Source organism: Electrona antarctica (assembly GCF_951216825.1).
Source record: "Electrona antarctica genome assembly, contig: scaffold_208, whole genome shotgun sequence".
Lineage (NCBI taxonomy): Eukaryota > Metazoa > Chordata > Actinopteri > Myctophiformes > Myctophidae > Electrona > Electrona antarctica.
Genome location: NW_027638179.1, coordinates 181,528 through 194,162, shown reverse-complemented (window position 1 = coordinate 194,162; position 12,635 = coordinate 181,528). Strand labels below are relative to the sequence as shown.

The 12,635-nt window shown below is 43.0% G+C and overlaps 1 protein-coding gene across 1 annotated transcript in view; it reads right to left on the bottom strand.

The window, feature by feature from the left end:
* LOC306918325 (neural-cadherin-like) overlaps positions 1–12,635 on the bottom strand; it is a gene marked incomplete at its 5' end in the record, with an annotated part of 151,343 nt that overhangs the window by 34,215 nt on the left and 104,493 nt on the right. The window contains 2 exons of the mRNA XM_079531212.1: positions 1,570–1,756; positions 9,135–9,399. Coding sequence (XP_079387338.1) covers positions 1,570–1,756; positions 9,135–9,399 — 452 coding nt within the window. The remainder of the gene's footprint in view (positions 1–1,569; positions 1,757–9,134; positions 9,400–12,635) is intronic.

Genomic DNA, 12,635 nt, shown 5'->3' with positions numbered 1-12,635 from the left:
AAATCGATGGCGTGAGATCTTAAATACTATAGTTTTAAACCTTTAGGGTTATGGTTTTACTTGTCATGTATAACATAGTATTTCTAATCATTGGCACTGCTACTTTTACTTAAGAAACTAAATCAGAATAATGATAACTCATTTATTTGCATATGGCTTTGAGTACTTCTTTCACCCATGCATTTTTTTTGAAGAACTTGCAAGAGTACTTTTCAGATGTACAAGGTCAGACTGACTTGCAACCACTTCTGGGATGAAAGCTGGGATGAAAGCTAAGTGCAAATTTGTCCTTAAGCCCACAGGACCACGTACCGTACATCATTGTAATTTATTACTATAATCTACTATTCCTAAAACTATTTCAGATTCTTTATTGCAGAAATTGGCAATTGGAATAGCTCTGTGATACCGTTGAAAATACTGGTTCTAAATCTTGATAGGCGTAGTATAGTAACACAGTAACCTGAGAAATATTGAAACTGTGAGAACTACTGCTAGATTCAGTGCAATAATAACTACACACCTAACCTTCTACTGAAGTAAAGAATAACTACACACCTAACCTTCTACTGAAGTAAAGAATAACTACACACCTAACCTTCTACTGAAGTAAAGAATAACTACACACCTAACCTTCTACTGAAGTAAAGAATAACTACACACCTAACCTTCTACTGAAGTAAAGAATAACTACACACCTAACCTTCTACTGAAGTAAAGGATAACTACACACCTAACCTTCTACTGAAGTAAAGAATAACTACACACCTAACCTTCTACTGAAGTAAAGAATAACTACACACCTAACCTTCTACTGAAGTAAAGAATAACTACACACCTAACCTTCTACTGAAGTAAAGAATAACTACACACCTAACCTTCTACTGAAGTAAAGAATAACTACACACCTAACCTTCTACTGAAGTAAAGAATAACTACACACCTGACCTTCTACTGAAGTAAAGCTGTTTTCATTTAAACTCAGCGGGTTCAGGCTTGCGGTGAATGATGACACATCTTATCCTCTGATTCTGTAAACATCCATCTGCCTCCATACCGTCAATGGGAGGCTTTATCGAGGGGGTGGTTAACCCATTTTGGACTGAGGTCGATTAAAAAAAAGGCTTCTAAATCCTACATTTTTTCTGAAAAACCTGTTTCTATGTCAGCGGTGCTCAACCTTTTTCATGTCAAGGACCCCCAGAATAATCTCTATTGGGCGATGGACCCCCTTCTCAAAATATGTAGTTCCAGGGACTGCCCAGAAGCCAATATTTTAGTTAAAAATGTTCGCTCGGAAATATATATTCAAAGATTTGCACCACATTGTTACGACTTTTCAAAAATAGCAGACCTACAAGCTCGTGGCACGCTATGAGCTTGTAGATCTGCTATTTTTCAATAGCTAAAGCATGACATAATGCTATAAACACCAAGAGGGGTTCCCGCCCAGAATGGGTTAAGAGGCGCTTGAGGACTTAGAGTGCATCATTCATGATACAGTACATACTGTACACTACACATACTGGAGTGTATACTGTATAGGTGCTGTAGGGTACAGTATATTACCTGCATTCATAGTGTCTCCACAGGTCGGCACAGATGAAGGGAGGGGAGCAGTGGTGCTCTCTGCAGGCTTCTGAAGAGCAGCCGAGGGAAACACCCTGAGAGCTGACCACCTGAAGCCCCTCCGAGGACTGCTGCTTGTCCAGAGGAACAACGGAGCGACCGCTCAGCCTCAGATCACGCAGACAGCCTGAGGATGGATGAGGTGGTGTTTGGGGAGGGCGCCAGGGAGAAGGAGAGAGAGAGAGAGAGAGAGAGAGAGAGAGAGAGAGAGAGAGAGAGGGGGGGGGCAGGGGGGGGTAGTGGAGATAGTGAGAAAGAAAGAGAGAAAGGAACAAGAGAGGTGTGAAACAGTGGTAAAGATAAGTGAATCTTTTAATTGGGAGAGAGACTATAAAGACACCAGTCGTCCAGTCAGGCGAGAACGTTAATTATCGTCTCTGACGGTTGTAATTGTAAACCTAATAATGATGTCCAAAAACTGCTCAGGATTCAAATAAAAAAATGTCTAAATTAAATCTACAATCTCTAAACAAGCTTGTGGATCTGATACTTCTGATAGTTTTGTGTGACGCTGTAGTTAGTACCCTACTTGTCTGAATATAAGACTATGTTTTTTTTTCCAATATCCTAAATATCCTAAATATCAGGGTCATATTATAATCAGGGACTAGACTATTTGACATTCAATGTTCTTTTTCCACAAATGAGGTTCATCTCTCGACCGCAACGAACGATATACTCATTTACTCAATAGCAATGGTAGGCCTATACAAAGAAACAAGCTCGCACCATGCGCACGCACGCACGCACGCACGCACGCACGCACGCACGCACGCCCGCCCCCACGCGCGCACGCACACACACACACACACACACACACACACACACACACACACACACACACACACACACACACACACACACACACACACACACACACACACACACACACACACACACACACACACACACACACACACACACACACACACACACACACACACACACAGCCCAAGGCTAAGCTGTCAGCAAAGAGTTCTTCTCTCTGCTGGTTGGTTTGTTAGCTGCAGTCTTTGGGGACGATGAGGTGTAACATGTAATGCATCGGTGGTGAAGGAAGTACTCACATTTAAGTACAAGTATCAATACCACAATGTAAACATAATGTAAGTACAGTACTTGAGTACATGTACTGTACTTAGTTATTTTCCACCAGAGCAATTTATATACTGACCATAACATGTAATTTATTCACTAATCATAACACACCATTTCTACAGGGATCATATAATGAATAATTTTGACACTGATCATAATGTAGGCCTATCATTAATACACTGATATAACAAAATGTATACTCTGATCATATTCATTTATACAATTTACAATTTAGGCATTTAATCCAGAGCGATTTACATTAGGCAAGAACAAAAAAGCATGGGAATACATCACATATAAAATGCATTTATCATGAAACATGCGTAAGCTAAGAACGTAACTAGAACATATCTATATAATGACACTATACATATAAACTATACTAGTGCTATATACTATAGCAGTGTTTCTGTGTTTTTGTAATATATCATTAATATCCTTTTAAGCACTTTAACCCTATACTACTGTATACCTCGGCGATTAGAAAATAACCAATCTAAAAGATCACAACTGGTCTAGAAACAATTTAGAAAAATGTGGAATTATTTTCATAATCATTTTTAAACATTATTTTCAAATGGGGGCCGCTGGCCAAATACAAGTTGGGGGTCCCTAACATTGAAAAAGTCTGAGAACCATTGATCTACACATTCTACATGCATTGGTTCTCAAAGTGGGGTCCGGGCGGGAACCCCCATGGGGTCCTTGGGGGGTCTCCAGGGGGGTCCCCCAGCTGAAGTAGTTCATCACAACATCGCAAACATCTTAAAATGTATGTTAAGATTTGTGCATTTTTGTTTTACACAAATCTTCTCTTCTGCATGGTGGTCCCTGGCATAAAACCTTTTCATATCAATTTGGTGGTCCTTGGCCCCAAAAGGTTTCAAAACTATGATCTGCAGTATTACACTGATGACTGATCAGATGAGAGTGACGCACTAACCACGCATCCATGCATCCATCCATGCATCCATCCATGCATCCATCCAAGCATCCATGCATCCATCCATCCATCCATCCATGCATCCATCCATCCATGCATCCATGCATCCATCCATGCATCCATCCATCCATGCATCCATGCATCCATCCATGCATCCATGCATCCATCCATGCATCCATCCATCCATCCATGCATCCATCCATCCATGCATCCATCCATCCATCCATGCATCCATCCATCCATGCATCCATCCAAGCATCCATGCATCCATCCATCCATCCATGCATCCATGCATCCATCCATCCATACATGCATCCATGCATCCATCCATGCATCCATGCATCCATCCATCCATCCATCCATGCATCCATGCATCCATCCATCCATGCATCCATCCATCCATGCATCCATCCATGCATCCATGCATCCATCCATCCATGCATCCATCCATGCATCCATCCATGCATCCATCCATGCATCCATCCATCCATGCATCCATCCATCCATGCATCCATGCATCCATCCATGCATCCATGCATCCATCCATCCATGCATCCATGCATCCATCCATCCATCCATCCATGCATCCATCCATCCATGCATCCATCCATCCATCCATCCATCCATGCATCCATCCATCCATCCATCCATCCATGCATCCATCCATCCATCCATCCATCCATGCATCCATCCATCCACATTCACTCAATCATCATTCACAGTTTAAATAGGGGAAAAACATCCGCACACTAGTTTCTAGAGCTCCGAGACTTACTTTATTAAGAGGCAACAATTGCAACGTTTCGACCTACTAGGTCTTCATCAGGCAAATATCTTTCTAATTCTTCTTTCTTAATTCTTCATCAGGCAAATACCTTTGCCTGATGAAGACCTAGTAGGTCGAAACGTTGCAATTTGTTGCCTCTTAACCCATTTTGGGCGGGAACCCCTTTTGCTGAAAAAGTCTGAGAACCATTGATCTACACATTCTACATGCATTGGTTCTCAAAGTGGGGTCCGGGCGGGAACCCCCATGGGGTCCTTGGGGGGTCTCCAGGGGGGTCCCCCAGCTGAAGTAGTTCATCACAACATCGCAAACATCTTAAAATGTATGTTAAGATTTGTGCATTTTTGTTTTACACAAATCTTCTCTTCTGCATGGTGGTCCCTGGCATAAAACCTTTTCATATCAATTTGGTGGTCCTTGGCCCCAAAAGGTTTCAAAACTATGATCTGCAGTATTACACTGATGACTGATCAGATGAGAGTGACGCACTAACCACGCATCCATGCATCCATCCATGCATCCATCCATGCATCCATCCAAGCATCCATGCATCCATCCATCCATCCATCCATCCATCCATGCATCCATCCATCCATGCATCCATGCATCCATCCATGCATCCATGCATCCATCCATGCATCCATGCATCCATCCATGCATCCATCCATCCATCCATGCATCCATCCATCCATGCATCCATCCATCCATCCATCCATCCATGCATCCATCCATCCATGCATCCATCCAAGCATCCATGCATCCATCCATCCATCCATCCATGCATCCATCCATGCATCCATGCATCCATCCATCCATGCATCCATGCATCCATCCATGCATCCATGCATCCATCCATGCATCCATCCATCCATCCATGCATCCATGCATGCATCCATCCATGCATCCATCCATCCATGCATCCATCCATGCATCCATCCATCCATGCATCCATCCATGCATCCATCCATCCATGCATCCATCCATGCATCCATCCATGCATCCATCCATGCATCCATCCATCCATCCATGCATCCATGCATCCATCCATGCATCCATGCATCCATCCATCCATGCATCCATGCATCCATCCATCCATGCATCCATCCATCCATGCATCCATCCATCCATCCATCCATGCATCCATCCATCCATGCATCCATGCATCCATGCATCCATCCATCCATGCATCCATCCATCCATCCATCCATCCATCCATCCACATTCACTCAATCATCATTCACAGTTTAAATAGGGGAAAAACATCCGCACACTAGTTTCTAGAGCTCCGAGACTTACTTTATTAAGAGGCAACAATTGCAACGTTTCGACCTACTAGGTCTTCATCAGGCAAATATCTTTCTAATTCTTCTTTCTTAATTCTTCATCAGGCAAATATCTTTGCCTGATGAAGACCTAGTAGGTCGAAACGTTGCAATTTGTTGCCTCTTAACCCATTTTGGGCGGGAACCCCTTTTGGTGTTTGTTTTTTTTAAATGTTTTTTTGTGGCTTTCGCCTTTATTTTATATTTTTTATGGAGGGACAGACAGTAGGCTGACAGGAAATGGGGAGAGAGATGGGGGGGTGACATGCAGTAAAGGCCGTCGGGATCGGGAGTCGAACCCGCGGCACACTGCCATACTGGATTACCAGCCAAGGTGCCTGGACCACTGAGCCATGGCCATGGCCCCCTTTTGGTGTTTTAACTAAGCATTATGTTATACTTTAGCTATTGAAAAATAGCAGATCTACAAGCTCATATGCTATGAACTTGTAGGTCTGCTATTTTTGAAAAAACGTAAAATGCGGCACAAATCTTTGAATATATATTCTTTCAGAGCGAACGTTTTTTTTATTTCGACGTCAGGCCTAAAAACTCATTCACCGCCACCAGGGGGCGCCAAAAGTCCCAGACCGCCACCATATATATTTTATTTTATTTTATATATATATATATTTTTTTTTTAAAAGTCTAAAACATTTTATTTTCCTTTTTTTTTTACCATGTTATAAAACACGAAAAACATGTCCTTGGCGCTCCAAGACATCATGAAAAAGAAGTTAAATAAGTCCTTGGCGACCATTGAGTAATAAAGTATAAGTCTCTGAGCTCTAGAAACTAGTGTGCGGGTGTTCTTTCTCCTCTTTGATGTTTGCCTTGATGCCTGACCTCCAGCACCTGGCCTAAATATAGGCTTTGAGATGTGGACACAGTCTCCTTGATGCCTGACCTCCAGCACCTGGCCTAAATATAGGCTTTGAGATGTGGACACAGTCTTCTCCTTGATGCCTGACCTCCAGCACCTGGCCTAAATATAGGCTTTGAGATGTGGACACAGTCTCCTTGATGCCTGACGTCCAGCACCTGGCCTAAATATAGGCTTTGAGATGTGGACACAGTCTCCTTGATGCCTGACGTCCAGCACCTGGCCTAAATATAGGCTTTGAGATGTGGACACAGTCTTCTCCTTGATGCCTGACCTCCAGCACCTGGACTAAATATAGGCTTTGAGATGTGGACACAGTTTTCTCTCTGAATCATTCACAGTCTCACACCTCTGTTTCTTCCATCCACATCCCGTCTGAGCATCAGCATCATTTTGTACACTCTTCGGGAGCACTTAACCCATTTAGGCCTGACCTCGAAATTTAAAAAAAATCTTCTAAATCCTCCAGTTTTCTGAAATAAATATTTTCACGATTTTTCAAAAATAGCAGACCTACAAGCTCGTAGCGCGCCACTCGGTGGCGCGCTATGAGCTTGTAGATCTGCTATTTTTCAATAGCTAAATTATTAGATTGTCTGTCCTGATTAAAGTCGAATAGACCGAAACGTTGAAATAAAGAGCAACATTTTTGGCAAGTTTTCTGACAGTGTGCGGGACCCTTCTTTGTTTTTCAAAGATAACCTTTTTTCAATAGCTAAATTATAACATAATGTTTAAAACACCAAAAGGGGTTCCCGCCCAAAATGGGTTAAAGGAGCACTTATCTCTTCAAATCTTATCGTCAATATAATTGGTCTTCTCTAATTCTCCGTATAAGATGGCGTCTGTGTCTCATTGGCTATGGAGAGTTCATAAACATATTGCAGGCATCGACCTGTCAGCAATCAGACGTCTACAGCTCGTACAGAACGCTGCCGCTCGCCTCCTCACTGGCACAAATAGGCGTGATCTTATCACCCCAGTCCTCGCCTCCCTCCACTGGCTCCCTGTCCGTTTTAGGATTGACTTTAAGATTTTAACGTTTGTTTTTAAAGCTCAAAATGACCTGTCCCCTCCATATTTGGTGGAATTGATCACGCCATATGTCCCAACAAGAGCCCTGAGATCGGCTAACCAGTCTCTCCTGACTGTCCCTGATACACACTTCAGGACCAAAGGAGACCGCGCTTTTGCTGTGGCCGGACCCACTCTCTGGAATGCCCTGCCATTTCATGTTCGCTCAGCTCGGTCTTTGGCGACTTTTAAATCCTTGCTAAAGACTCATTTCTTTTCAATCGCGTTTCCTAATTAAATTAAGTTTACCGTGGCCTTTATAGCCTACCTATGCACTATGTTCCCATGCACCTTTGATATATTGTTCTGTTCTGACATATTTTTACATAATGCTTTTCTTTCCTTTTATTCTTGTATTACTCTCGATGTATGTTCTTATGCTCTGTGATGTATTGTGAAGCACTTTGGTTCGACCTCGGTCGTTGGAAATGTGCTATACAAATAAAGTTTGATTTGATTTGATTTGATAAACTTGCCTAACAACCAACAATGACATCGATGGGGATTCCAATCTAATAGAAACTACAGCCTTTATCTTCCTGGGAAGTGAGCATGCTGAAATAAATTATAAGCCATTGTAATTGCAACAAAAATAAATAGAACAACAAAGTTTGAACTCTTCCTGAACGGTCCCCAGCCCACCTCTGAGATGCAGAGTATTAGTGAGGACCAATTACACTAGTACAGTATATATAAGAAAATGGGTCCTACAAAATAATCATGCAGTGCATGCCGTTGGAATTCCTAACCTGCCTGCTACGCTCCACAACAGATGCATCTATAAAATATGGGACCCATATTTGAGATTTGTTGGCCCTCAGTTAGCTACCACCTTGACCATAGGGTCAGAAGCGTACCACTAACCTTGATGGATAAAGTTATGTATGTTATTGTTATGTATGTAATATATGCATATCTTATTTTATTTTCTTTAATTTTCTCTGGGGAGTTGTTAACCCATCCTAGACTTTCAAGCACCAAACTGAATGTGTCCATATTTGTATATTATTTTTGTATTTAATTTTGAATTTTTTTGTTCGATGTAGGTAATGGGTATATGTGTATAACTGTGTCCTTTGTTCCACAACGTGTCTGAGCTGAGCTGTCTGTTTTTTGTTTTGTTTTTTTCTGTCTTGTCTGTCATAAAATGTAAAAATCAATAAAAATATTGGGGAAAAAAAAAATGGGTCCTTTAAACCCTATACTTCCTCATACAACAAATAGTGAAAATAGCTGATCTACAAGCTCACAACATGTCACAATGCAACCTATTGTGAGCTTGTAGATCATGCCTTTTTTATCTTTGAGATTTTATTTTTTAATATTTATAAATTTGTGCCTCAAAATAGGGAATCTGGGTTGAAAGGGGTGAGTTGAACATTGTGTTATAATTCATACCCATGAAGCTGTGGTTGTGTCCGGAGGGGAAGGAGTTGCCGAGCATCACGACCAGCGGATCGATGATGATCTCCTGACTCCGCCCCGGGGAGGCGGTGACCTCCCGCCTCCCGCCCCCGCCATCCAATCGCAGCGTGAACTCTCTGCCGAAGCGGTCCAGCTCCACCTCGTGCCAGTCTCCGTTGTCCAGGCGATGGCGGGGCAACGTGAGGTTGTAGTCTCCGTCTCCCAGGTTGAAGAAGACCGCCAGCACACCTCCAAACACCTGGGAACGTAAGGCACGTAACTGTGAGATCATTTTATTAGTGATTATTCTCTTGATTACTTCAATCATACAATCGAGAAGCTTTTTTTATTATTAATCCAGTGTATATTTCTTAATACATGAATTAATTGACCGCTGTGGCAGGTAGGTAGTGGCAGGTATGAACAAGCAGGCCCCATCTCAGTTCCGTGCATAAAGTGTGATGTGATACCTCTATGACTGGTGGCCTTCTGTTGGCATTGTTTCTTTATTGTCTATGTACTGTGTGATCTGTTTGTTTCCATATGTTTTATGTATATCCTGATGACTGCTGTGCACAAAACAAATTTCCGAAAGGACAAATAAAGTCTAGCTTATTGTGGGCCAGTGAAGTTTCACGGCAACCGGACGTTGCGTTCATGATTTGAGGCAATTTGTTCAAAACGAAAAAAGGGAAAGAAAAAACATCAGACAGATCTGTCTAGATCACTATAGCGATTATGTGAACCGATTGTTGTGACCTTTGGACAAAATCTATAGGAGTAGTAATATAAAAATAACTTTTTTTTTATGTCTCCTGGTGGTACTACTGTACAGTATAACAGGCTGATGTGAAAGATTTGGGGCAGAGGTTTTTACTTGGCCTCCAGGGAGTGTGTGCATGCAAGGTTTCATGCCAATCAGTTCAATGGTACACAGACACACACGGATGAACGGACAAAGATCCGGCAATTAATGTCTTCAGTCTAGATATGCACTCTGCCGAGGTGCCAACTTGCGCCTTGCACACAAGTAGGCCATACATGGTGTACTTGTGAGAGCTCAAGTACTAACTAATGTCTATTACAACTGCGAGATAAATGGCCAGGCAATAGAACGTGTCGAAGAGTACAAATACCTCGGCACCACCATCGACCATAAGCTCACATTCAAGACCAACGCGGAGAACATTCACTCTAAGTGTCAACAAAGGCTGTTCTTCCTCAGGAAGATGAGGAAGCTTCAGGTCCGACCATCGATCCTGCAGGCCTTCTACAAGTCCTTTGTAGAATCCATAATGACCTTCAACATCATATCATGGTTTGGTGTGATGCGTGCCATCAACCGGAACCCTCTCGACAGGGTGGTTAGGATCAGCGGCAAGATCATTGGGAGGGACCAGGAGTCACTCAGCAGCATCCATAAAAAACGGACAATAAAAAAGGCCTCTCAAATAGTTGAGGACAACACACACACCCTCCATAACCACCTCAAACTAATGCCCTCAGGCCGGCGATACAGAGCATCAAAACTCACTAAAAGGGGCTCAGCTAGCTTTGTGCCCACCTCCATCAGACTCTTGAATGCCACTTTGAAGTTGAAGTGAACTGCTGTTCTAAATCCTTTAGACCCGTTATTGACCTTATACTGTACCTACCCTGAAACGTACCGTAGTTACGTCACCATCAACATCAATAAGAGACCACCGTTCGTACACACACACGTATGTACGTACGTACACGTACACGTGCACGTGCACGTGCACATGCACGTGCACATGCACATGCACATGCACATGCACATGCCTTAGTTACGTCATCAAGAATGGTGGTCCCTTATTGGCCGGTGGACACCACCGGAGGCGTTGCATAGCAACCGGAACAATGCTAAAAGGTAAATTGACGGTCACCGCTTTCATATGTGGAGCATACGGCTGGGTCTACGAACATGTTCGTGGTTGGCACCTGCCTACCCTAGCCTAGGGGGTCCGAATATGTTCGTAGATGGCAGAAAAATAATTAAGGCCCTACTTCATCGTACTACAGTGTCACCCAAAATAAGCAAATATTGCAGATCAACAAGCACACAATGCATCGCTGTGCGAGCTTGTAGATCAGCTGTTTTATGAAAATGAAAAGTAACAATTAGGAGCATACGAGCTGAACCACTTCACTCCAGGTACGTGCAGAGAAGGTTAGCGAGGCAGGGGCTGAAACCCTGGAAGAGGGCACTTTTGGACAAAAACATTGCGAAAATAGAAGATCTACAAGCTCACAACGGGTCGCGCTGTAACGCATTGAGAGCTTGTAGATCTGCGGGGCGTAACCCAGCGCGCTTTATCTACTGGAGATGCGGGCGTATGACGTGGATTTCGAAACAAATTAGTTCAACACATGCAAAAATGCTACGTTCAAGTTCAGGAGACTTTGGAAAAATGTTGCCTTCCGGTATATGGCATGGCATGGAAAGGAGTGGCATTTGCATTTCTTCCATCATAGTAAATGCTGCATTTGTAGTCTGGAAAGGGCAGTTGTTTTACAGACGAGTAAAAGGGCAGGGGCTGAAGCCCCCTTTGATGTCTACTGTATGTGTGCACATACAGGGGCGACTGTGGCTCAGGAGGTAGAGCAGGTCGTCCAATGATCCATGGGTCGGCGGTTCGAATCCCGGCTCCTCCTGTCTACATGTCGAAGTGTGTGCTGGTTGGTACCTTGCATGGATTCCGCCACAATCGGTGTATGAATGGGTGAATTGATGCACAATCTATGTAAAGCGCCTTGGATAAAGGCGCTATATAAATGCACCATTTACCATTTATTTTACACATCCCTGCTTCACTCACATGTTGCTGATACCGTGGAACTGGAACAACATGTGAGTAAATCCACTCACATGTTGCTGATACCGTGGAACTGGAACAACATGTGAGTAAATCCACTCACATGTTGCTGATACCGTGGAACTGGAACAACATGTGAGTAAATCCACTCACATGTTGCTGATACCGTGGAACTGGAACAACATGTGAGTAAATCCACTCACATGTTGCTGATACCGTGGAACTGGAACAACATGTGAGTAAATCCACTCACATGTTGCTGATACCGTGGAACTGGAACAACATGTGAGTAAATCCACTCACATGTTGCTGATACCGTAGAACTGGAACAACATGTGAGTAAATCCACTCACATGTTGCTGATACCGTGGAACTGGAACAACATGTGAGTAAATCCACTCACATGTTGCTGATACCGTTGGAACTGGAACAACATGTGAGTAAATCCACTCACATTTTGCTGATACCGTGGAACTGGAACAACATGTGAGCAAATCCACGTTATGCTAATGACTCGCCAACCCCCGGGAACCACTCAAATCTATTACAGTAGGTAAATCAATGTTTAGAATAGCCAATATTTGTACAAATTATCAACCTTCTCCTTTCCCCCATGGCCAACCTCTGCACCATGGGGCGTTCTGCTCCACTGCCCCAC